General features: G+C 44.2%; 1 protein-coding gene across 4 annotated transcripts in view; it reads left to right on the top strand.

The window, feature by feature from the left end:
• The window catches only part of PDE6A (phosphodiesterase 6A), a 57,037-nt gene that overhangs the window by 14,776 nt on the left and 15,181 nt on the right, over positions 1 to 27,080 (top strand). For all 4 annotated transcript variants that reach the window (XM_010956107.3, XM_010956104.3, XM_010956105.3 and 1 more), the window contains 13 exons: positions 362 to 436; positions 5,641 to 5,705; positions 10,563 to 10,629; positions 13,498 to 13,545; positions 16,153 to 16,302; positions 16,840 to 16,983; positions 18,660 to 18,725; positions 18,945 to 19,091; positions 20,063 to 20,170; positions 21,867 to 21,976; positions 23,550 to 23,637; positions 23,831 to 23,931; positions 24,328 to 24,435. In XM_010956107.3, the coding sequence (XP_010954409.1) occupies positions 362 to 436; positions 5,641 to 5,705; positions 10,563 to 10,629; positions 13,498 to 13,545; positions 16,153 to 16,302; positions 16,840 to 16,983; positions 18,660 to 18,725; positions 18,945 to 19,091; positions 20,063 to 20,170; positions 21,867 to 21,976; positions 23,550 to 23,637; positions 23,831 to 23,931; positions 24,328 to 24,435 (1,277 nt within the window). The remainder of the gene's footprint in view (positions 1 to 361; positions 437 to 5,640; positions 5,706 to 10,562; positions 10,630 to 13,497; positions 13,546 to 16,152; positions 16,303 to 16,839; positions 16,984 to 18,659; positions 18,726 to 18,944; positions 19,092 to 20,062; positions 20,171 to 21,866; positions 21,977 to 23,549; positions 23,638 to 23,830; positions 23,932 to 24,327; positions 24,436 to 27,080) is intronic.

Genomic DNA, 27,080 nt, shown 5'->3' with positions numbered 1-27,080 from the left:
TTTGATCACATGCTTTGCATGTACTTAAGGTAAATTTCTTAGCCATAGAGACCTGATTTTCTCTCTCATATCTCACCGCATGGGGGGCATGAAGGTGTTCCAACCTAGCTCCCATTTCTTGGTTAATGATTAGACAGACCCAGTTCTGATGCTATTGATGTATCTCAAAGCACGACATGATTGATATCCCCTAACTCTAGTGAATCTTGCAGCCCTTCCAAGCTTAGGTGTCACTGAGCTCGTCCCATCTTCCAAATTTCAGTGGTAGATGACTCATACAGTCGGGTCTTCTCACCTTCTCTTAATCTCCTTTTTTTGATCTACTTTCAAGACACATAATTATTGTTTTTCTCATCCGTAGGAGTTTTTTGATGTGTGGCCAGTCCTGATGGGGGAGGCTCCACCCTACTCTGGTCCCAGGACTCCGGATGGAAGGGTAGGTCTTTCTCTGGCCTGTCCAATATAATCAAGTGTTTAATAAAGTGCAGATGTAAGGTACGGTAGACCCTGTTGAAGTTTCTTTTTTCACTTAGGTATTTATCTTCTCTGGGTTGGGTTGTCTGCCTTGAAATTATGATAATTCTTTACAGTTGCCCAAGCATTGTAATTTGCAAGGTGTTTTAAAATCTCACTGGAGTTTCACAATAACCTGATGTGGTTGACAAAGAAGGAATAAATATTCTCATTCCACAGATGAGGAAAGAGTTCTACAAAGATCAAGCAGCCTGCTGAAGGATTCACCCAGCAGGAGAACTGCAAACAAATAGATGTAAATAATCTTAATACCTAATCTAGAATGTACAAATTGGGAGCCAGAAAGTCAATTCCAGCCAATAGATAAGTCTGTTGGCTGCATAGGTTTTAAATTTTTTCTTCTTTTTTGTGTTTACTTACTGAAATTTTTGAATTGGTAGCTTCATACTTAAAAATCAAGATATTTCCCATAAATATCTAGATTCGCAGTTTCTTTTGAAAAGGTGAAAGATTAATCAAAATTGGGCGCACAGTCCCTCAGGGTAAATTTAATTAAGCTCAGTAGCAGCTGCCTCCTTGGAATGTGGCCTGAGCCCTCTAGTTTGCCACAGTCCCCACCACTCCCTCTTGCATACCCCTGGCCTCCTCCTCTCATTTATATTTCTATCAGGTCTCTCTTGGCATTTGAGTTTGTGACTTCTGGTCTCAAATCATTGTTGCATTTTAAAAATGAGGCATAAACAGGAGCTGAAATGAAACATGTGGGGGTGTAAAGATGAAGCAGGGTAAACAGACCTGGCACTCACATGGCCTATAGAACCTGCAGAATGACCAAATGACTTTAGCCAAGGCCACACAGAATAAATAAGCTGCAGAGTCATGCCCTGGATTGAGTTTTAGTCTAAAACAAAACCTTTTAGCCTATCTGAAATGGTATATGAATTTCTTCTAGGAGGCCTGATTCCCCCAGCCAACACTAATCCTACCCAAAATAAAGGGTGGCATGTGTGTGTGCTTGTGTGTGTGTGTTTGTGTGTGTGTGAGTGTGTGATAGACTTTATTTAATCTTAATTCAGGCTCTGGAAAATCAGAATTAACACCCTGGCCTGTGAGCTTCACATGTGCACCAGAAAAGATTTCAGCCTTGGAATCTACATTCTCTGCTATGTTTTATCCAAAATGACCTTTACAACTTGCTGCTGTCCGGTTTCAAGCCCACACACATAATTCCATGATGTCATTTGGAAAGACTGAGTCTTCAAGGATTACATCATGTGCTGCTGGCAGAAAACTCTGTGGGGACACCTTTCCTTTTTAAGTACAGCTTTTCGTGTGGGCTTGGTCAACATGTTTCTACTGAGCTTTTTCTCCAATTCACATATGAGCCAGACTTGTTTCTCCTGGGAATTTAGAAGTTGAGGAACTAGAATAGAGATCATCATAGCTTTCAGAGACCACCAACTTCAATTAGCTTCACTTCCCTGGGCTGCTTTAATGTTCAGCTCTCTGAGCTGAGCCCTGAGGTCAGAGGACATCTCCACCTCCAGGACAGCCAGACAAATATCAGCCTCTAACTTATCTGGCACTTCACCCCGAGCACCCCAATCTTCAAGATTGGTCTGAAGAGGATATTTTCTCATTGAGCACCAGCCCACGAAGAGCTGCCCATCGTCTGGTCAATTCAAGAAGCTTTGGTTTCACTGCAGTGACTAGCACATCCACAGTTAAGACTTTTCTTTCCCCAAACTCTCCTCCATCTTAGGTAGTAAGGGCTCAGCCCTTGCAAGAGCAGGAGACATTAGGTTGTGATGCAAAAGGCCAGAAGACAAAAAACTTTGGTCCTAGCGGGTTGCTAATCTGCAGGGTGAGCTTGGTCAAATAACCCCTTGGTGCCTCCATTTCCCCAGCCATGGGGCACTGTCACTGAACTCATCTCCAGGGGCAGCTCCAAGTTTAGGGCACAGCTGGTGAGGAAGACACATAGGCCTGAGCTGGGTCTCAGATACAGCAGGACAGGACTGGACAAAAATGGACCTTCTGGAAAGAGTGTGGGCTTGAAGGGAGAAAGCTTGAGTTCAGACCCCTGCTCCACCAGCGCGCTGTGTGGCCTGGGGCACCTCCCTGAGCCTCACCTTCCTCGTCTGTAATGCCTGGGCAATCAAGCTGGCCTAGTCAGGATGTAACCAAAGTGAATCACACGGACATACAGAAGGCTCTCCAACAACCAAGGTGACCTGGACCAGGTGTCACTATCTGCCGGGCACTGCACCTGGATTATGTCATTTACTCTTCTCATCAGTTTATGACAGAGGTACCCTCATGACCCCCATTTGACAGTAGAGGAGATTGAGGTTCGAAGGGGACAAATCATTTGCACAAATTCAAACCCAGGATGCTTTTCTCTCTGGTAATTGCCATTACAATCACGCTTCTTAATATTCTCTTTGGCCTTCTAACATCACTCTCACACTTTATCTGCAACATTCACATTAGAAATACAGTTTTTGTCTGGATTTTGACCAATTAAACTCCCCAAATCTTGGGTCTGAAGCTCCCCAACAACAGCTCTACCTCACTTCATCTTCTTTTAAAAATAAAACATTGTGTGTGTTTTAATTATGAAAAAGTTATGAGGCTAAGTAGGCTTCATGGAAAAAAACAAAAAATAGCACTTCTTTTAAAACTGGTATATTTCCATGCAGGATGATTTGGCTCTGGCTCTACTTAGCTCTTTCAAAGACCCTGTGTTACAGTGTCAGCTGCTCAGGTGCAAGGTGACAGAGGTGCTCATTGATGGCTTGGTGTTGACTTTGCAAAGGCTGGTGAATTCCTACATGAATATGGCCTTGAATGCAACTTGGTTGAGCTACAGTGCATGGAAAAAGTTCTGTTTACCGAAAGCACACTGATCCTTTTGTTCCTTTATGTGAAAGCAAACTGATTCTCCTGTGGGTTTCAAAAAAAAAAAAAAGTTCATTTCTCACCTTTCTAGAGGAGTCTTGTGGAGACCCCTGGGTAGGGCAGTCTGCCAGGCCCAGGGGGCCCACAGCCTGCCTGGGGGATCAGTGAACAGCCCAGGCTCTGAGGACAGATGCAAGAAGGCCATCTCCTGCTCCCGGGTGGAAACTCAGATCTATCCAAGTCCCAGCAGATATCGGAGCCACCTTTGCTTTCCAGAACCACCGATAGGGTACAACTTCATTGTTTAAAAATATTTTTAGCACAATGTGTTTATGTTTATTGAAAAAGTAATACATGAGCACAGAGGAAAGCTCACACCATACAAAAAGGTCCAGCACAGAAATCCAGCCTGCCCTGAGGCAGCCACTGTGAGCAGTGTATCTTTCTGAGAATGTCTATGGATATCCAGATATTCTTGGATATATAGTCATATTCCTCCACCACCCTTGACAAATGCGATAATTCTGTTTTGTGCCTTACTTTTTCGATATGACTATGTTTTGGCATCTTTCCCTATCAGCACAGATACAGCTAGTCACTCTGAAAGCATACTAAGTGTCCACTATGTGCAGGCACTCAGGATGCTCAACCATCTCCTAGTGATGGACCTCAGCTGTCTCCAGGCTTTTTAAAGCAGTCTGGCTGAGACTCCTAGACAGGGAAAACAATGTTTTTACCCACATTTGGGAATATATCCTTAGGCTTTGTTACCGCATGAGCTTTACTCTAGATCTATTCCTAGCTCCATTCAACCTGTGGTGGGGCTCACCTAGTCTCCCCTTGGATGCCTCCTGCTCCGGGGAGCTCCTACCCACCCCGCAGCAGCCGATGCCACGGGAGCTGCTCTGGCGTCTGTAGCTGCTGCCAACACTGGGCTGTGGGGAGCAGAGCCTCTCTCTCCCTCATGAGCCTGAAGGTCACGATGGCTGGTCAACCAGATGGACTTGCAGATAGCTTTGACTAGATCAGGAATTCCTCTTTGTGGAAGTTCTGAGTCAGGAGACCTGGGTGTGGCGCAGGTAATCTACATTTAAATCTCTAGGGCAGTTCTTTCAAAACATCTGCAGTAAAGGAACCATTTGTTTTTAAACTTCTAATTCATTTTAGACTGTTAGTTTTCAAAATGTGATAAAAGTCTATTACTGAAAAAAAATTTTTAGAAACACAAAATTTAAGTCCTTTTAAAAATTATCATTAGTTTCAACAGACCTAACCTAACTCAAATTGTTACAAAGGTTTCTTAATGCTGACTGTCAATGTCTATTTTTGTCTTGTCATGGAATAGTAACAAATTGCAGATGGGTAGCAGACCAGGGACCACACTTTGAGTAGCCCTGTTCTAGGTGAGAGTGATGCAAAGTGAAACACTAATTTAGGCTATTTTATTAACCTTAAGTGCCACAACAGAAAGAGCTCCGGGCACAGGAGTCAAGGGCCTACACTCTGGTCCTGGCTCATTGTCTTACTATAAGTGAGTCCTTTCCTCTCTCTGGGTCTCAGTTTTCCTTTTTGTAAAATGATTGCTAACCTGCCCATCACACTTAGGTGTTCAGACGTTTCAATAAGGTCATGGATTTTTCTCTGGACAGCTAGGGAATAGGAGCCACCTGCCAGTATCCAAGCCCATGTTAGGAAGTCGTGTAGGGGAACAGATCTATTTTAAGAGAATGGGGGTTTTAATGGTGCAAGGAGGTGGGAGGGATGGAGGAGGTGGGAAGTGAATTGGGAAGCATGAGGCATGATTGGGAAGGCAGGTCTGGAAAAGCTGACACAGCAGAGAGAGCAGCTGTGTGAAGGAGAAAGGGGACCGTGACCATGGAACTCACCCACATGGAGGATGGTTGGGTTGATGATGATTCTAAATGGGACCAGAGCCTCCTTCCACCTCCCTCTCTCCCTAGACTCCAGCAGCAGTGTCTCTCTCTTCCTCCTTGTACTCAATCCTCAGGTCCCCTCAGAACACTGCCTATCCCTCTTTCCAGCCCCAGATCCCAGCCCCTGCCTGGCCACTGTGAGCAGTTCCAAGGTGGAGCACACTGAATCCTGAGAGTGAGCTGAGGACAGTGAGCTCCTGAGGCAGCCAGACATGCCCTTAGAGTGTCAGGCTGGCGCTTCTGGAAAACCACGGGTACGTGGAAAACAACAAAGCCTGTCTCATGGATACACTTCTGCTCTGAAGGTACATGTTTCTTCTCTTTTGCCTAGGAAATCAACTTTTACAAGGTCATCGACTACATCCTCCATGGCAAAGAAGACATTAAAGTCATCCCGTAAGTTCCTTCTCAAAACATGTAGACTTGCAGGCAGGTGATCAATGTCCATAAGATATTCATTCCAAGGTCAATGCTAACCAAACCCAACAAAGCCACATGTGCAGAGGCAGGGAGAGCAGAAAGAAGGCGGTGTGGAAGGGTGGAAAGACCACGCAGGTTGGGAAATGAGGCTGGATTCTGAGTCAGTCACTGTGAATTTAAGTCCCAGGTCTAGTGTTAATAAGCGGCCTGTCTGAGCCTCTCTGTGGAGTCAGAGCACGGGATCTGATCAGGTCTTTTCAATGGTTTTCTATGCAGGCACATACAGAGCCCAAGGCACAGGGTGAAGCAAAAGCAGAAAGTTGGCCAAAAACTTGATTCAGACCCAAAGAAAGCTTATTCTCTAATGTCTTTTTTTTTTTTTTTTGAGTGAAAGTAGATTTATTCAGAGAGATGAGCACTCCACAGACAGAGTGTAAGTCCTCTCAGAAGGCCAGAGCGAGCGACAGGCCTAGGAGACACACACTCCATACGCAGAACGTGGGCTAGCTTGAGAGGTGACGGCGGCGGCCTCAGAGCATGGGGTCCTCTAGGAAAGTGAGATCAGCTCTCTAAGGTCTCCTTCTGTGCCCAAGAGGATAATGGAAAGGCAAGAACTCTCAGAAGGCAAGGCCTCCAACCCACCTGCAGGTGGTGGGGGCTCAAAGTCCATTTTAAGATTCTAATAGTCAAGAAGGTTTTTAGTATAGGCTCGTATGGTTTTGGTCAGTAGCGCACTCCCCAAAACTTAGTCGGCTGGTTATCAATGTGAATGCTCTCTGGGTGCCAAGAGCCACCCCCCAGTTCTGTCGGAGGCTTGGCTCTCTTTCCCAAGGGAACAGCAGACTCCTTGAGGCCTCAGTCTCTGTGAGAGAGCCACACCTTTAGTGTCTTTTCCTGGAGCTATCTGGTCCAAATGAAGGGCTTTTACTGCATGTCATCTTAATCCTTAAACAGCGGGTGTGAGAGGCCACAACGATTGCCAGACAATTGTGACAATCCTGTCACTTACATAACCCAGTTCACAAGCTGGTTTATCTTGTACTGGTTGGGGATGGGAAGGTGCTTCAAGCTCCTGAGTTTCTGGGCGCTCTCTGTTCATTCCTGTTTGCACAAAGACTGAGTCTTTCCTACGCTCATCTCGCTCGCTCTCTCTCTTTTTTTTAACCTTGTGAAATGCATACTCTGCACCCATTCTGTTTTCTAACCACTTCTCTAGAGGCACCAGTTTATCAAACTCATTATCTGTGTTCTAAGTCATCACAGGTCACAGTTTTCCCCCAAGTTTCACCACTTCTTACCAAGCATCACATCCTTCCAGCCTCTGATAACAAGCACCTTGCTGCCTTCTAAAAGGTGGTTGTAGCCACATTGAATCTAATATAAATTCATGTAAGTAACTTAAAGAGATTATACTATGAAGCAGTAAAAGTTACTCTGGCACAAAAAGACAAGAAAAAGGTATGAAATATGATTTTAAAAACCCTTTATCTAAATACTAAAAGAGCTCTGTTGCTATTAATAAAGTAATAATTGTAAGTTCAAAGGGCACTGACTTACAGATTAATTGGGAGCATATTATCTTACTCCGTTGCATATAAGAAATAGTTCTTCCAAGAACTGATAAGTTCCCAGCTATGTACGATGAAGTACCCTATATCCTGTTTACAAGAGACCTATCAAAACGATAAGAATACAGAGAGACTGAAAGTAAAATTTAAAACGAAGATATACCACGCAAATGCTAACCAAGGGAAAACTAATATAACCACTATCATTCAAAAATACCTGTCAAAGTGCATTAGTAAGATAAATACAGTCACTTCTTAATGATAAAGGGGTCAATTCAACTTGATATCCCAGGAAGAAATTACAATTCTAAATGTGCCTATGCGTAACAATGTGACCTCAAAAAAAAAAAAAAAAAGCAAAACCTGACAAATATAAAAATATATAGACAACTTCATGTTTGTTAATCGACAGAGCTGACTATAACAAACTGTGAATAGAGAAATATTGAAGAAGACAATTAACAAACTATCTAACAAATATACAGTGCCTTATTCCCCAAACTCTAGAACACTCAGACTTCCTAAGCGCACATGTGCGTTTACAATAATTGGTAATATAATGGGCCATAAAGCAAACCACAACACGTTTCACACAGTTGAAATCACACAGAAATGTTCTCTGGTCACACTGAAAATATGCTAGAAGCTAATAACCAGAAGCTAGTTATAAAAATCTTCATAAGCTTGGAAACTGTAAACTATTCTTCTGAAAAAAAAGGAATACATTTCCAAGTAGCCTATGGGTAAAAGAAGAAATCAGTGGAAATTATGATATATTCTGAACTGAAAATACTACGTATCAGAGCCAAACGAATGTGATGCAGTGAAGTCATGCTTAAGGTGAAATTTACAGTCTTAAATATTCATATTAGAAAAGAATAAAAGGTAAAAAAGTAACAAAACTATGTACCCACCTGTATCAGTCAAGGGTCTTAACCGATAATAGGTGTCACACTCAAATTAGGATAATTCAAGGCGGGTTTATTTACAAAGCGATGAATTACAGAGGTGTGACTGAAGCAATCTACAAGAGAATATGCTAGTAGTGATATTGCTGCAAGCACTCCTGGGCCCAAAGGGAATTTGTAGAACTTGGAAGGAGGAAGAGTCATGTAGAGCAGGGCACCTTGAGACAAGCACTGCCCTTAGGTCAAGAGACACAGCGAGCCCAGAGCAACCATGCCAGGGGGAAGCCAGGGAGATAAATAACCTGACGTCACTGTTCTATCTTCCTCTGGCTTTGGCCAAGTCTCCACATCAGGCTAAACTCAACCAGAAGGCCAGGCACCCTGTTGATGGAGTCCACATAGAATGGCTCCGTAGGACAGGGAGGAGCAGGTTGGAGAGAGGATCTGGAGGAGCAGACAGAAGCTATCCACTATGTTGTCTCCAAAAACTAACAACAAACAAGCAGATAAATAAACCTTAAAAATAATAAAGATAAGCCCAGAAATTAATGAAATACTAAAAAAAAAAAAAAAGAAAAAAAGAAAAAATGCCGAAAGTTGGTTCCTTGAACAGACTATCAAATTGATGAATTTCTGGCAAGACTGAACAAGAAAAATAGAAAATCAAATCAGCTATTTCAGGAATGAAAAGGGGCATAACTACAATGACACAGACATTAACAAGAGAGTAAGAGGATATTATGCCAAAATATTTTAAATCTGGGTGAAACAGGCAAATTCCTACAAAAATAAAACTTACCAAATATAAATCAAAAAGAAACAGAAAACCACAATAGTCTTATAATAATAATAACATAAATCTAAACCTTTCCCAAAAGACACTCCAGACCCGGATGCCTTCAGGGGTGAGTTCTACTAAATATTTAAGGAAGAAATAATGCGATTCTCAAACAAATTATCCAAGAGAATAGAAAAAGTGTCTAGTATAAACTTGATAACAAACCCCAATAAGGGCTGTGTATGAAAAAAGGAAAATTCAGACCAAGCTTCAACATAGATGCAAATATTCTAAACAAAATTTTAGCAAATAATGACTAAAAAAGATTATACATCAAGACCCAATTGGGTTTATTCCAGGAATGCAGGGTTAACATTAGAAAAGTCAATCAATACAATCTACCATATTAACAGAAACGTAACAGAATTATCTCCATAGAGAACTTCCTTAATCTTCTAAAAATAATTCTTTTAATGTCTGAAAATACTAACTATTGACAGAGATGTGGAGCAGAGGAAACCCTAATATACGACTGATGGAGTGTAAATTGGCACGACCACCTGAGAAAACAGTTTGGCCTTATCTAGTTGAAGATAGGCATATCTTATGACCCAGTATTTCTACTCCGAGAAATACCGTACTGAACTGAGAGCACGCGTACGCCAGACTGTTAGAAGCAGCAATGCTTATATTAGCCCCGGACTGAGGGGGATGTCCATCCACAGCTGAATGAACAATTTACGTGCAGTCTTACACAGGAAACCTGTAAGTTAATAAACTGAATGAATTACAGCAACATGAAATAGAAGTCAAATGATAATAATATGTGTACAATGAATGATTCCACCCTAAATGCAGTTGAAAAACAGCAGAAACAGGGTATAGGAAACCAGGGGATAAAACTCCACAGAAAAGCAAGAATGTCATTGTCATAATGTCAGAACAGTGGTTACTTTTGGGGTACCGGGGAAGGTCGTGAGCGGGAGGGGCAGGTCAGAGACCTCAAGGTGCCAACAAGGTTGTTCTCCACGTGAGGTGGTTTCATAGGTGTTCACTTTCAAATGATTGATGACGTTTTTAACGCATTTTGCCGTGTGTACACTTTTTTCACAATAAACATGTGAAAAATAATAATGCCCAAAATTGTGATACTGATGTGAGGGATCAGTAAGTATGTAAAGCACTTAACTTAGTGCTTGGCGTGTGGTAGGAGCGCACCGTAGGTGGGTTTTCCCCCATTACACATGGTATTAAGCTAACTCTCTCTATGTAAGTTCAATGGAGGAAAATGATGGTATCTATTTTTATTCAGCAGCCAGTAACAATCTGTTGGATGAATTCTGTCTCTTTTTTAAGACAGCCAGACTTGGTGTGAAATCAATAAAATTGATTTATCATTTTTTTCTCAGTGTCTAAATTTGGACATTAAGATGCCTTAGTCAAGATTTTGGGTTTGGTCAGGTATAGTAAGTGGATGATCAGAGCCACCAGAGAGGAGAGATAGGGTAAGACCCAGTTTCAAGTTTTTAGTCCAGCTGTCCATATATCAAAAGTTACCACTGAACTTTGGCCTTTGCAGGAATCCACCTCCTGACCACTGGGCTTTGGTGAGCGGTCTCCCCACTTACGTTGCCCAAAATGGCCTGGTAAGTAATACAGTGCCCTCGATGGTTGGTCCAAGGGGATGCACAGAGAACTGACGTTTGAGGAAATATGAAATACAAAGAGAAAGAATCCTCAGATAGAAAGATACTTACAAAAATCTCAGGGACAAAGTCCCAGCCTCTCATCCCAGAGACGCAGTTGCCACTTCCGGCCGCCCATCCCCACCACATTTCCAGCCACACAGCAGAACTCAAGTGCTCTATCTCCCACCATGCCCTGCCCACTCAGGGTCAAGGGTAGAGTGACAGCATCCCCTGCCCCAGAGAGAAGGGTCATGTCTGTCAGCTGCACATCACCCCCATATGTGAACCTGCGCACCTCTGTGGCCGGCACACACTATGTAATGATGCTCACATAGCAAGAAGTTTATTTACTGAGCATTTTTTATGTGCCAGGACCTGTGGTTGGCTTTGGGGATGCAAAGATAGATGAATCAGACAGTTTCTGTTCTGACGCTTACAATTAAATGGGGAGTCGTCTTTACAAACAGATAGTAATGCTACAATGTGATAATGCCGTACTAGAGATATACCTGGTATATTCTAGGAACACAAAGTAATGCGACATCTAAACTGGCCTTGACTTTCCAGAGTGCATTAGTGTGAGTTGAGTTTCAAGATAAACAGGGGTTAGGCAGGTAGGAGCAGGATTCCAGGTGGAGAGAACCACACAGGCAAACAGCACAGGCTTGGAGGTTTGAAGCAACATGGTGTGTGCAGTTCAGTGTTGCTAGAATATTAGGTTTGAGCCAGGAAGGTGGCAAGAGATGAGGCTTGAGAGGGAGGGAGGGGCCAGATCACAGTAGCTTTGGGTTCTAGGTCAAGGGGGAGGGACTTTAAAATCTATAGGTGTTGAGTTTTTAAGCAGGAAATTGGCACAGTGAATCTTCGTTTTAGAAAGATAACTCTGAAAGCTCTCTGGAAAATAGGTCTGAAGGGACTAAGACTAGAAGCAGAGTGAAAAGCGTGTCGTTACAAACAAAAGAGCATCTCAACAAAGGCAGAGGCAGCAAAGAATACTGTCTTCATTGCTAACAGGCGCAGAGTGCTCATGGTGAGCCAGGCAGCAAATACATTTGCTCATTTAACACTCACAGGACTCTGACGGAGATGAGCTGGAGAGAGGGAGGCCAGGGCTCAGATCTAATCCCGAGAGGGCTTTGTGATTGACTGCGAGCAGAGAGGGCGAGGGAGAGCAGCCCAAGCCAGTTTCAGGCTCCCAGACTGGATGGATAGTGCTGCCACCAGGTTTGGGTGTAAGATGCTGAGGTCAGTTTTGGACAAGGTGAGACAGAGAGTTTCTCAGGAGCAAATGTCCAGCAAGTAGCTGAAGAGATGACTCTGATGCTGTGGAGGGAGAGGAGGGATGGAGATGGAGATTTGTACTGACTGCCACACAGACACTGTCCTATCTGGTCCTTGACCACTTTGCACCTAGTGGCAGTGGCACTTGAAGCCGTGAGTGTGGATGAAGTCTCCAGGAAGAGTGAGAGGGACTCAGGGTAGAATATTGGAATATTGCCAGCATTTAAAGATTGGGTAGATAAAGAAGAATATGTGAAGGAGAAACAGAAGAAGGGTTCGGAGGTGTCTGGGGACCCAGGAGAGGGTAGTGTCATGGATGCCAAGGAAGTAGAAAGTTTCAACAAGGAGAGAGAATATCAAATGCAGCAAAAGTGACCCGATGAGATAAAAGCTGAAAACCCCCACTGGGTTTGGCAGTTAGGTCATCAGCGGCCCTGATGAGGGCAGGTTTCACGGTGAAGTGGAGGCAGAAACTGGCGTGTGGTCTGCTGAGGTGTGGATGGGTAATAAGAAGGTAGGTAATGAAGGAGAAAGCCTGGATGGTTACTATGAAGACCATGTTAAGTCAAGGGAGGATTTCATTTTTGAGGCTGGGAGAGAATCAAGCATGCCCTTGGGCTGAGGGGGACAAGCCCTCAGGGAGGTCAGAGATCAGGAGAGAACAGTAGCAATTGGTGGAATTGGCCGAGGAAAGGCCAGAGGGATGGTACAGTGGGTGGGCAGTCTTGAACAGGAGTAGGGACCGCTCACCCTCTGAGGCCACAGGATAGTCAGGTCTACTGGGATAGGCAGGGTCACTGCAAGCTCATATGGCACCTTTTTGAGAGCTAGAAGAAAGCGCCCCTTCTTGATGGATGAAAGAAAAGGCTAGGGCCACTGTTCTACAAGTCAAGAACAGGCTGGGTTTCAACTCCCACTCATCCCCTCAGCCAGATGCCTTTGTGCAGTCCACGTACTACACAACTGTATGCAGCAGCCCCAGGGGCAAGGCTCTGGAGGGATCAGATGAGTGCCATCTGCAGGGTAGGGTAAACTGGTCCAGTCTTCAGGAGAGGAATCATGCAATATATAACCAAAGCTACAGCACCTTTTATTTCTACTTTGAAGTTTATACCACAAGGAAAAACTCCTTCCTAACAAAACAAACTAATGTAATTGATTTGAAGATGCTCAGAGTAGCATTATTTATATTAATTTGGAAAAACTGGACATACCCAGATACTCAATAAAAGGGGGCCAAGAAAACAGGATACTATATAGCTATTAATAATGACAAATTGTAGCCTTAAGTTTTTCAATGCATGGAAATGACTCAGAAGTGAGGCAAATGGTAAAAGGTCATGTTTATAAGGTAGCTTTCCTGTTCAGTAGCCTCAGTTAATAATTCAAAACCATTTTGAGCATGTCTACCTGATGAAAAGAATGTGAATGCTTTGGGCAAGGAAGGACGTGATATTTATGAAAACAGCACACCCAGTGCCCTCAATGGGTACTCGATTTATCAAGTCTAATCATAATTCCATTATTCCTCTTCACGGCTTTCAGATTTGCAACATCATGAATGCACCTGCAGAGGACTTTTTTGCATTTCAGGTAAGTTACTTTTTATATGGTTTCTCAGTCACATGATATTTTTCCCCCAAAGAGGATTAGAATACATTAGAATCCACCTACTTTACTGGGAAGCAGTCTCAACAAAATGAAAATGTAAGTGGGAAAAAAGCCATGTGCCCATGGAAGTGGCAAAGGAGTTACTTTGGTAAATTCCAAGGTCCCATTTGATTTTAAGGTTTACACTCTTTGCTTTCTGTTATACTGGACCTTTGCTTATACTGTTCTCTCCCTAACCACCATCTCTTGCTGAAATCCCTCTGCCCTTCGATGACAACCTCAAAAGCTATGAAGCTTCTATGAAGTTTTATTCTGTTTCCCCTGGCTGAATATCATTTCTATCTCCTTAGGATTACCATGGAATATTGTTTAGTATTCCATTTGATATTGTTTGTTTGGCTTTTTAAAAGTTGTTTGTGGAGGGCACGCTCTGGGTCAGGCATTGGCACAGTGCCAACACTGGCTCCAGTGGAGGACCAGATAGGCGTGGTCTTTGTCTTCAGGGAGTTCATGATCATATGGGGAGAGAGGCACATGGAGTGCTGGTCAGGAAAAGAGCAAGAGGGACAGAAGAAGGAATCTCTCAGGGGAGAGATTAATCTGGGAGGACTCAAGGAACGTGTCCCTGAGACTTTGGGCAGTAAAGAAAGGAGAGAGGACTGCAGGAAAGAGAGGGCGGCTTGTTGGAAGGAACTAGAGCGCACCAGTGAGACTGGGCAGGACAGTGGCCGGAGGAAATCGTAGAGAGGTAGACAGAGGCCAGATCACACACTGCCTGGAAAGCCATGGCAAGGAGTTTGCCTTTCTTACTATATTTCCCTTACCTCATCTTTTATGATCCTTCCTTGTCTTTTAGATCAATTCCTCTTGGCAAAATATCAGCTTTCTTTGGTCAAGGGTTGGGTCTTATCTTTCTTGACATCTTCCACTAAGGTGCCCTGTCAATATTTGCTGAAGTTAGCATGTGAGGTGTACAAAAAGCAAATCATGAGCAATCTGGAGGTAATTGAGAGGGAAATAAGAATGACTCAGCCAAATTAAGGATTTTTTTTCCTTTACTCCTTAAAGAACATTATGAAAGACCTTAGAGCAAACGAACTTCCAAGGGTAAAACTGTGCATCTTGTGTTGTGACTGTGACCACATGAATGGGCCAAGCCCAAACTGTTGCTGGGCGTTGCTAATGTGATTAGAATCACCAGAGAACTTAGTCTTTACCCAAGCCATATGATGAATTGCAGTTTCAGAGGGAAGGGATTCCCCAGCTCCCCAAAGATTAGGTACAGAGTGGTAGGGGAGGCAGGCCTTGAGACTCAAGTCTCCCGGTGACAGCCCTGTGTTCTTTGGACCATATTCTACATCCTTCTGGAGCCACTCTCCTACCAGGTGCTGAGTTCAGTGTTACCCAAATAATAATTATCATCTCACCACCTTCTTGGAACTCGTGAGCTGGAAGGCTCTCCAACTCCAGGAAGCCTTCCTTGACTTCCCTCCGTCCTCAGGCTCTCACAGTACCTTAGAGAACTTCCCACCTGCACTGTAACTGCCTGTCTACCTTCCAGATGGGGAGCAGCCTGAGGACAACACCCGTGCCTCATTTGCCTTGGGTTCTCCAGCTTCTAGCTCAGGTTCTGGTACATAGTAAAATATTTGATAAATCTTTAATGAATCAGTGGGAAAAGAGTCCAGAAATTACCTAGTCTAGTTATGCCATTTTATAAACGGTGAAAGTAAGGTGCAGACAGATGGAAAATCACACACAAAAAGTACCTTATGATCGATCAAGAAATTTCACCTCTATATCCTCATTTGTTCCATGAAGCACATATTCTTACTACTGTCCCCATCTATAGATGAGCAAATTGAGGCCCACGGAGATAAAATGACATGCCAAAAGGAAAAGTGCCGACAAGGACCTACTGTACAGCACAGGGAACTGTATCAATAGCTTGCAATAACCTATAATGGAAAAGAATCTGAAAAAGAATATATATATATACACACACACACACACACACATATTATCAAATACATATATGCATATATACATATATATATACATATAAACAAATCATTTTGCTGTACATCTGAAAATAACACAACATTCAAATCAACTATACTTCAACTTTTTAAAAAAAGTTAGCAGTTACTTAAAAAAAAAAAAGCCACAAAAGGGACACAGAAAGGCAGGTCAAAAGGCAAAAGGTGCAGGTTATATGTTGTTGATTAGTTCAGAGTTATAAGCGTCACCATCATGGCCTCTTTTAAGTCAGTCCTCTGCAGTTGGCTCCTATGTCTGAAATGGAAACACTGCCTCCCTGGACTGTTTGTGTCCATCATTAAATCCTCAGCCCACAGCTTACTGCCTGGCACATATGGCCCTGACAGCTTGGGGATGTAAACAGCATTGCCATCTGATGAGCAACCTGCTCGTGGCTTTTGGTGACTGAAACCATGCAAAATCCAATGAAGTCTAACCTCCTGCCACCCCCCTCAGCCAATCAGGGTCGTGATGCACAATGTAGAATCCATCGCAGCTGCCCCTGCAGCCTGGTACCCGAACAAACTTATTCTGGCTCTCCTCTTGCAGAAAGAGCCTCTGGATGAGTCTGGATGGATGATAAAAAATGTCCTTTCTATGCCAATCGTGAACAAGAAGGAGGAAATTGTTGGGGTGGCCACGTTTTACAATCGCAAAGATGGGAAACCCTTTGATGAAATGGATGAGACCCTTATGGAGGTGAGGTTTGTGATGAGGCCTCTGGCCGTGAGGATTCAGAGCCAGACTTGGCTTCCAGGGCCGTGTGGTAGGGCCCTGGTGCGTTGCTGCCCTAACCTGTGGAAGGGTGGGAGCTCACCTTGTAGATGCCTTCATGACTCAACATTTATTCTCTTTGTGCTCACTTCCACGTGTTGTCAGAGAAATCTATATTCCACTTTAAAAAAATTAATAAACTTTACCTTTTAAAGAAGGTTCAGGTTCACAGCAGAAATTACAGGGTTTGCTTATACCCTGTTCCTACATACACCCATCCCATTCCCTTTCTGTGAAGTTACTGTGCATAAGAACTATGCTCTGTGTGTGTTAGAGCTTTATTCCAAGTGCATTCCTGTCTGTTATTTTATCTTGTCCTCACAGCATCTCTTTGAGGAGGGCACATGGCTAATCAAACCCATTTTATAGCTGAGAAGATGGAGGCTTACAGAGTCTTGCCCTCAGTTACAGAGGCAGTATCAGACCTGGAGATTCTGCCTCTGATTCTTCCTTTCCTTTCAGTCTTTGGCTCAATTCCTGGGCTGGTCTGTCTTAAATCCTGACACTTATGAGTCAATGAACAGACTTGAAAACAGGAAGGATATTTTTCAAGACATGGTCAAATATCACGTGAAGTGTGACAATGAAGAAATCCAGCAAATCCTGGTGGGTAGTGTTTTTATTTATTTTTTCTTGTTTCTACTCTAGAAATGGTTGCTCTGTGTGACCTGGACACAGCTGTCCCTTGCAGGATCACCTCACCCTTAGGACCAGACCTTGGCTGAACAGCTGTAGAAACTCCATGTCTCTCTGTGCTCAGGGTTAACTTGGTACTAGAGAGTCACCAATCCCAGTGCCAACTCTGAGAGGAAGCTCTATGTGACAGACCAATGGGCAATGGTCAGTTTCTCAGAGCCTCCCTCCACGAGGTCAGCTCATTTAGAAGGCTCAGTCTTTCTGAGCAAAGAAATAGTTCAGAGGGGGTTAGATGTTGGTAGGAAGCCCTCAAAAGTTTCATCACTTCACAGTGTATAAGGTAATTTCACATTTAGGATGCCTGCAATAGCCCGATAAGGTGGGCGGAATACGGGTATTTATCCCCATTGTAGAGATGAAGAAACTGAGGCCCAGAAGGGATAGGTAACTTGTTCCCATATCACCAAGCTTGTTAAAGAGGTTTCACTTCAACTTTATCAGGATAATAAGCAAATTTTCTGTCACTCTTACGAGAGGGCTGCCTCAGGAAGGAATGAGCACCCCATCATGAGAGGTATCCAAGCACATGCTGGATGATCATATACAAGGAATGCTACAGAGAAGAGTCCTACCTGGGGTAGGAAATTGGATGACATGCTTTCAAAGATTTGTGAGACTCAGTGACTCATCATTCCTGGGATTTTGGTCTCAAAGAGATCAAGGTTTTAGAAGTAAATTAAATTAGCCAAATGGATTTGGCTATGATGCCCAGCTAAGCTCCCATGACTTCAGCTAATAGACCATACAAGTTGTAACAACACAAGGCAGTGGTCTCAGAGGGCATGTCTTAAGCTGGGAGGATATCACAACAGATCTGATCATTTTGATCCTAATAACTGAAAAATTCAAAGGAGAAAATATCCAGTTTGGATGATGTGACTCACAGTTTCCTTGTCTCAGTCCATGATTTTAGCCAAATAATGGATATGTAGACTCTGTGGAGGCATAGCCTCAGTGAACCAGTTAAAAATTAATAGCCTGGGCTCTAGGTCAAGAAATCTGACACATGTTATTGCTTTCAGATTTCCCCCCTCCTCTGGTACATGGGGAAATAGGCCCAGAGAGGGAATGCGCTTGCTTCAAGTCACACAGTAAGTGAGAGGAAGAGCTAGGAAAATGAGCAAGGTCTCCTGACCCCCAGTCAGTAACAACAACAACAAGAATATCAACAACGTTTTTTAGTTCTAGGGCTTACTATGGGCCATGCACTGCTCTAAGTGATTTACATGCATTATTTAATTTAGTTGCATATGTTTTTAAATGACTTTGCAGAATCCAATGTAATACACCAGTTCAGTACTTTTATTACCCTCATTTTACAGATGAGGAAATGGAGGATCTGAGGAATGAAATAACACTGCCAGTAAGTGGCAAAGCTCGAATTTGCATGTATGTCTCCATGGCTCCAAAGCCCATGACCTTGAATTTGCTCATCGATAATTATTGAATGGCAGCCTCTCTGAGTTGGTGGCTCTGTTGCAAGAATTGGAGGAAGAAGAAAAAAAGAAGTGGAGAAGTGGAGACATATTTAGCCTTTAGATGTAGTAAACTAATTTTTTTTTCTCTGGTATTTTGGGCCCTGGCAGAAAACCAGAGAGGTGTATGGGAAGGAGCCTTGGGAATGCGAGGAAGAGGAACTGGCTGAGATCCTGGTGAGCTGGGTGGCACTGGTCTTGGCCTGTAATGAGTGCAGGGCGCGCCCCAAGCATGCACGGCAGCAGTAGGGGTGGGGAGTATCTCTGGAAATCATGACCCTTGCCACTCTGCCCTGGTCCCTCCAGCAGACCCGGGACGGGGACAGAGCTGGTGAGATGGGGGAGACCCAGGAACTTTTCATGTGCCCTACTCACTCAGCTCCATGTCTTACACAGCAAGGAGAGCTGCCAGATGCAGAGAGATATGAAATTAATAAATTCCACTTCAGCGACTTGCCCCTGACTGAACTGGAGCTGGTGAAATGTGGAATACAGATGTATTATGAACTCAAAGTCGTGGATAAATTTCATATTCCTCAGGAGGTGAGGTCGAAACAAACCTCTTTGATTTCCCTTTTTCTTTCTTGCTTGCTTTTTTTTTTTATATATATATATAAAACTCAATCTGTAAACTGCCTTAAAAAGAATGTACCCTCAGCTTTTAGGATTTAAAGCATTAGTCATGTTGCACAGATGAGTCGTTTATCAGAAAAGAGACACATGGTTCCTCTGAACTGTGGTGTTTTTCAAGATGGGTTCTGAGGCACCAAGTTCTGAAGGCTGTAGATAAATGGGATGCACAAAACGGTCCTAACAGTCAAACACAGTGGGAAATGTGGGTTAAATCAATTTAAGCAGAACTTTTTCCCCTGCAAGATTTCTTACCATGTGCTGTGAATCTAGGAGGGTGGGGATAGAGAAGGTGGAGGTGGAGGGGGGGTGTATTATGCACAGAATTTCCCAGAGTTCTTTGATTAAAGCTGCAGTTCTCAACGTGTTGCCCCAACCACATCAGCATCACCAGAGAATGGATCAGAAATGCAGATGTCTCTTGCTGCTGTGCATACACACACACACACACACACACCCTCAGCTGTAATGCGTCAGGAACTGCTTTAACACGCCCCCCCCCCAACCCCGCTGTGCCCCTCCCAGGATGATTCTGACTCGCATTCAAGTTTGAGAACCACTGATTTAAATGCTGCTTCAGTTTCCCTATATACATCTCCTGTTAGCTTCTCCCACGGCGGTAGCTCTCTGGGGCACAGTTTGGGAATCACTGATGAAACTCATTTGTGGAGTAAATGGAGCAACTCCCATTTATCCTTGTTTCATAATTACGTCCATTGTCACCGTGTCTAGCAGTTTGCAAAGTGCTCTCACAGCCTTACCGCATCTATCCCTAGCTCCCACTTCTGGTCCAGGGTCGGGTTGGAGCGCCTGGGACTCGGCAGGCAGGGCCCTGAGACCCTGGTGCCGCGCGTGCTGCCTCACGAATGTGCGTGTGTTTACAGACCCTGGTGCGGTTCATGTACTCCCTGAGTAAGGGCTACCGCAGAATCACCTACCACAACTGGCGGCACGGCTTCAACGTGGGGCAGACCATGTTCTCCTTGCTGGTGGTACGGGGGCGGGGCCGGGGCGGGGCCGCGGGAGGCTGGGGGCTCCCGCACACCAGACCACCTCGTGCAGCTCCCCAGGCAGCAGAGGCGTTCGCTTTTTTTTTTTTTTTTTTTTTTTTGTCTAATGCTTTTTTAAAAATATGCAAAAGGAGCCCACGCTTTGCATACATGAATTCCAAGAAGGGAGAAGTATATAAAATAAAAAGTGAAAGAAAGTTGCATTCTACTCCCACCCTCAGTCCAATGTTTGGAGAAAACCACGGCGGCGGTACAACTACTTCCAAATTTCCTTCTAGAAACATCGAAATGTAATTATTCAAACACACACACACACACCATTTATTTTGTTTATAACCAATTAAATAATAGTATGTAATATGCTTTTTTTAAAATTTGAAAACATATAACTATTAATCGCATTCTTTACATACACATTTTATTTGGGTTTAATATCCATAACCTAAAACTGACCATTTTAACCATTTGTAGGTGTACAGTGTAGTGGCGCTAAGTATGTTTGCAGTGTTGTGCAACCATCACTACTCACCACCTCTAGAACTTTTTCATCCTCCCCAACAGACACCCTGTCCCCATTAAACAGCAACATTATGCAACTCTCCATTTCCCCCGACCGCAGCCCCGGTGATCACCATTCTTTTTTCAGTCTCTGTGAATCTGATTACTTAGATACCTCACATAAGTAGACTCATAGAGTATTTGCCCTTCTGTGACTTTTTTTCACTTAGCATAATGTTTTCAAGGCTTACCCATGATCTCACTGTATGGCCTCATTCTATTCTGTATTGTTTAAACATATACCATCATTTCTTTACTCAGCCCCCTATTGTTGGACCAGGGGGGTTGTTTTTGATCTTTCACTTATGAACAGGGCCACGGTCTCCTTGAATGGACATAGCCTTTGTGTATATGTGTCAGGCTTTTTGACTCAGAGGGTTTGGAGTTCTTACACTTTACTTAAAAGTGTTTTCCCAACCACGTTTGACGCAAACCTCTGCCCTGACCTAGCCTCCTCATGCTCATTCCTTGGCTGGATTGGTCGGGTCAGACCACTACAGCCTAGAGGCAGGAATTCCAGCCAAGCTGCCACTGAAAGTGAAAAACACACCGCTTAGACTTGATTTATTTCATAGAGTCACAGAGTCTGCATCACCTCCCCAGGGCTTTTTCCGCCCTTTACTTCAATACCCAGTGTAAACAAGGAGTTAAGTATCTGAAGGAGGCTCACGGAAACCTTCTTCTGGTCTGTACTTAAACCAGCAGACCAGGTTTGGAAAGTTTGCTTTACCAGTCTGGCCATGTTCACAAATCCTCTAAATCCTAAAACCCAAGCGCTACAAGTTTCTCAACAGTCATCTAGTCCAATGCCCTCTACCTTCAGTGTGCAGATTGAGATACTGAAGCCCGGCAGGAGATGGGAACAGCTAAGGTCACTCGACAGTAAGGTGACCAACCATCCTTGTTGGCTTGGGACTGTCCCTTTCCAGCACAGAAAGTTTCATCCCAGAAAAAGCCCTCAGTCCCAGCAAACATCTGGTCACCCTGTGGCTCCAGGTGTACAGCCAAGATCAGACCTATATTTCCAAGCTCCAGGCTATCTCCCTCACACCTGCCCTGTCAGCCCCGCTTCCAACCCTCCCAAGAAAGGACTGAGTGGCATCTCTGATTGCCTTTCTAGACTGGAAAGCTGAAGCGATACTTCACGGACCTGGAGGCCTTGGCCATGGTCACTGCTGCCTTCTGCCATGACATTGACCACAGAGGTACCAACAACCTCTACCAGATGAAGTGAGTCACCCCTTACTGGCCCTCCTCTCTACCTCCTGCTTCCGGGATTTACTACCCAGAGCTGAATGACCCTCAGACAGACTCACTGGCCAAGGGGAAGTCCTGCTGCCCACAGCTTCCTGCTTCCTCCTGCCCTTTGGATCTGGGTGTAAACCTGTGCTAGAATAATGGTGTTCAAATATGTCCACATCCCAATGCCTGGAGCCTGGGAATATGCTGCCTGACTTTCAGGAGAAACCTTGTAGATGCGATTAAGTTGAGGATCTTGAGAAATCTTGGACTGGGATTATCTTGGGTTGTCTGGGTGGGCCCCACAGTCAGAAGGGTCCTTATAAGAAGGAGGTGGGAGATCTGAGAAGATACAAGATGTTAAACTGTTGGCTTTGAAGGTGGTGTAGGATCGGCCACAAGCCAAGGAATATAGGGGGCCTCTGGAAGTTAGAAAAGGCAAGGACACAGATTCTCCCCTAGAACCTCCAGAAGGAAGGCAGCTCTGCAGACACATTTTAGATGTCTGGACTCCAGAGCTGTAAGATAATAAATCTTTATTGTTTTAAGCCATAAAGCCTGTGGTAATTTGTTATGGCAGCAACAGGAAACTAATATATTATATTCTCTCACTCTGCCCCTTCCCTTCCTGCCTGTTGAATTAATTTAAGCCAAGATACTTGTAACTGATAATGGTTCATTTATTCACCTTGTGTATATAATGCTCCTAATATCTGTGTGGTAGGCCCTAGGCTGGGCAAAAGAGGTACCCTGGTGAGCAACCCAGACTCGGTCGCTGGCTTCACAGAACTGATATTCCAGACAGCCTCGGAAGCAGAGTCCTTGAACCATGGTCTCAGTGGACCCTCATGACCACCTTGGGGCCTTGGCAGAGCAGGGACAAGTGTTATCCCTGTATTATAAGTGAGGAACTGAGGCTCTGCCCGGGGCCAACTGACTATAAGTCATTAACAAGCCCTAGAACATCCTCTCTGAGTCTTCTCCTTTCTTGCCTGCTGCTCCAAGGTAGACTGAGCTTACATTTTACCCCATGGGAAACTAAGTTCTGATCTCTGTGCTTGGCACATAATAAATGCTCAACAAATATTTACCGAATAAAGACATGAATAAATGTACTGCTTGTGGGGATTCACTGGCCTCCCCTAAGACTCAGGTATAGAGGACCCGGGGCTTGGTGAGCTTCAAAGTTTGGCCCATCCATGGATGGCTACAGGGATGGATGCGTAAATCTCTAAAACTGCATGTGGCGCCATGTGTGTGTTTGTGTCTTTTTCTGGGGATAAGGGTCCATTCTATTCAACAGGCTTTCTAGGGAGCCCATGACTGCAAAGAGGCCCAGAATCAGTCCTAGAGAAAGCTAAAGCCTCAGGGTCAAAGCCCCTGACAACTAGTCCTATTTCCCACTGTCTCACTGTGTGACAAGTTCTTTCTTATTCCTGGACTTCAGCCTCTCTGCTTGCAGAATTAGGAGGTGAAAGGACTGTATGATGTCTTTAACCGTCATCTCAGCCGTTCCAAGGTGATTCCCTCTCTCTCTGTGTCTCTCTCTTTCTCTTGCGTTCAGATCTCAGAACCCACTGGCCAAGCTCCATGGGTCCTCCATCTTGGAAAGACACCACTTGGAGTTTGGCAAAACACTGCTGAGAGATGAGGTAGGGTGAGGGTCCTCTGCACTGGTGTGGGGCCTGCGCAGGGCCCTCCTCTCGCAAGAAGCCCGCGCGCGGCCAGGCCTTGGCCTGGGCCGCCCTTCCCATCGCGTGGGGTGGCCTTCGGTAGTTGGGTGACTTTACTGCCAGCATTACTTCTCACATCCCTCCTGTGGGTTTTGGTTTTTTTTTTTTTTAGAACCTGAATATCTTTCAAAACCTCAATCGCAGGCAGCACGAGCATGCAATCCACATGATGGACATCGCGATCATTGCTACAGACCTCGCCTTGTATTTCAAGTTGGTGTTTCTTCTCGTTTTAAGAATAACGATGATTCTAATGATAACAAACACTGTAGTCCTAGTTGATTTAGTATGCACTGTGTGCCAGGCACCACACTTGTCCTACAGATACATCAAGTCTCACTACAACTCTGTGAGGTGGAGATGCCTGCCTCTTGCACACGTGGGGAATCTGAGATCCAGGGGGAAGATTTGCTACAATCACATAACAAATCCGTGGTAGAGTCTGGGTTAGAAGCTAGGTCTTCACTCCCAGGTCTTAGTTTTATTTTTAACCTTGTTTTGTTAATTACGTTGTTTTAATAAGCCTTTGTTTAAAACAGCCAGCATTAGAAGGCCAGGTGTCGCCTTATTCAAAGATGCGCTCCTTTAACAAACTGGTGTGTTTTTTAGGAAGAGGACAATGTTCCAAAAGATCGTGGATCAGTCTAAGACATATGAGACTCAGCAGGAGTGGACACAGTACATGATGCTGGAGCAGACACGGAAGGAAATCGTTATGTGAGTTGACACAGGGCTTAAACCCTGATCCTCTTAATCCTGTGGGCATAAAGCAAGATGCTGCGCTGACAGGCCTCGCTGCCTTCCAGAGGTCGCTGGGATGCTTTCCACTTGGGAGGTTTCCGACATAGGAAATAATGAAGTTATGCCAAAAAAGAATTGCAGAAATTATATGTTTAATCTTTATTTTAGCACAAAATGCAAGACAGTTGACTATTGTTTTATTTCTTTGTAGGCAAAAACTACACTGTTTGAGGTATCTCTCTCCTAAAATTAAGAATTTAGGTGGTAAAGTGATATAACTTTAAAGTTTTAGATAAAACTTGAGCATTATACCAATTACAGTTTGAGTGATAGCTAAGTGTCACTCAAAATATATAGGCTTAATTTTTTTTTCATGTTCCTTTATACATGGCAATGGCCTGCAGTACAGCCATGCTATTCATAAGTTGGTTACATGATTTGTGTGACATTTGACATTTATAAGGCCTTGCTGGCATGAGGTCTGGTAATGGGACTCAACTTTAAGTTTTCTAGTGAATATCTTCTTTTAGTTGTCTCAGTGTGTTTCCATGAGTCACCTGAATCGATGATGGGTGAAGAGTGTACCTTTGAGGCCTTCCTTGAATATGTGGTCTGAGCCAATTTGTCCGCTGGCTCCCCTATGATGGATGGGTCCTGGGTGTTGATGTCAAAGGAGACAAGGCCTGACTCAGTTTCCGAAGAAGTGTTGTTTAACCCCAGATGTTTCTGTGGAGATGAGGTTTAATGAAGTCACAAATGCTGCAAGTCCCTGCAACAGAGAAGGGGCAGCTGCCCGGACAGGCTCAGGGAAGACGGGCCAAGTGGCCGGTTGTCCTTCCTTCAGCTTTGAAGTCGTCCAACCAGGCCTCCCCAGAGGTCCCTCCACCCTGGGCAGCAGTGTGGCTTGCTCCCGCTGAACAAGGAGGCACACTCCGGCTGCAGCTGCTCCCAGGCGGACCAGCAGCTCCCTGCTGGGCACTTCAAAATTGTGCAGCAGCAGAACCGAAGGAGTAGAGAGAACAGCCTGTTCTCAGACAGGGGACTTAGTATTAAAAAAGTGTCTGTTCTCCCTGTTTAGTTATTCATTTAGAGCTATTCCAGGGAAAATATCTATTTTATTTCGGGGAGAATTAGGGAGCCAATAGCAAAATTCTTATGAGAAATAAGTGTGCAGAAATAGCCAGCAAATTTGAAAGAGAAGAGAAATCATAGGGACCAGCAGAACTAAAGGCAGTGGAGTCCTAGGCATGAGGAGGACAGGTCAGTGGACAGACTCAAAAGACTGCGCCTGTGCTGAAATGGATTTTATGCCAGTGGAGGAAGGGCTAACTTCATAAATGGTATCAGGGTCATGTCATGAGGTGGTCTGATGGGTTTTTTCCAACACCACCAAGCAGTTCTCCAATTCTCAGCAGACACTGACTGGGCGTCCTAGAAATTTAACTCTCTAGTAACGCTATCTATCTGGAGATGGCGTCAGGGCTGGACTAGACTGAGAGCTCAGTCCCACAAGACTGACTTTATTTTAGACGCCAGTGGCAAGTCCAGTTTGCCTGTGCTTCTGACTGACCAGCTGTACATTGGAGGTTCTCATGACGCCCTCCTTGGGTCTGATTAATTTGTTAGAGTGACTCACAGAACTAGAGAAACGTTTACTTGAATTTACCAGCTTATTACAAGGGACGTTATAAAGAACACAGAAGAACAGCCAGACGAAGAGGTACATAGGGTGAGGAGAGAAGGGTCCTGAGTGCAGGAGTTTCCATCCCCATGGAACTGGGGTGTATTCACCAACCCTGAAACTTGTTAAATCTCATTGCTCAAGAGTTTTGATAGAGCTTAATCTGCAGCTCCCCCGACCCCTTTCTCAGAGGCCAGCCAACGGAGCTGGAAGTTCCATCCCTCTCTTCACTTGATCTTTCTGGTGACCAGCCCTACCTGAACCCATCTAGGGACCCTACCCTAAGCCACCTCATTAGCATAAACCCCAAGGGGGCATCATGGGAAGGATAAGACGCCCCCATCACTCGGGAATCTCCGAGGGTTTTAGGAGCTCTATGCGAGGACCAGGGATAAAGACCAAATGGATATCATATTCTGCCACAGGTGGTCACAGCAGATTCCTGTCTGCCTCCTACAGAAAAAATAAATTCCAGATGAATCAAGGATTTTAAAATATTGAGAAAACAGACAAAAAAAGAGAGAGAGAGAAAGCATGGGAGAATCAAAAAGAATAATTTCAGAGTGAGTTTTTCTAAGTGTGACATAAAATTCAAAAGCCATAAATAGATTGGTAAATCTGACTACATAAAAATTAGAGATTTCTACACAACACACACAAGAAGGCATAGCTGAAGTCAGAATGCAAGCGATGAACTGAGAAAATTTGTGCAACACTTCAGACAGAAAAAGAGCTAATTTCCTTAGTAGCGTTAATCCAATTCAAGAAAAAGACTATAATCCCATAGAAAAACGAGCAAAAGGCACCAACAGACATTTCCCAGAAAAGGAATTACACTGAGGTGTAAACATACGAAAAGATGACGGACTTTACCACAGTGAGAGGAGTGCAAAACAAAGCTCCCTGGAGATACAACTGTTCACCCTTCCTATTGGCAAAG

This window comes from Camelus bactrianus, chromosome 3 (genome assembly GCF_048773025.1).
Source record: "Camelus bactrianus isolate YW-2024 breed Bactrian camel chromosome 3, ASM4877302v1, whole genome shotgun sequence".
Classification (NCBI taxonomy): Eukaryota; Metazoa; Chordata; class Mammalia; order Artiodactyla; family Camelidae; genus Camelus; species Camelus bactrianus.
The sequence above is the reverse complement of the archived record's forward strand: the minus strand, read 5'-3'. Positions and strand labels throughout refer to the sequence as shown.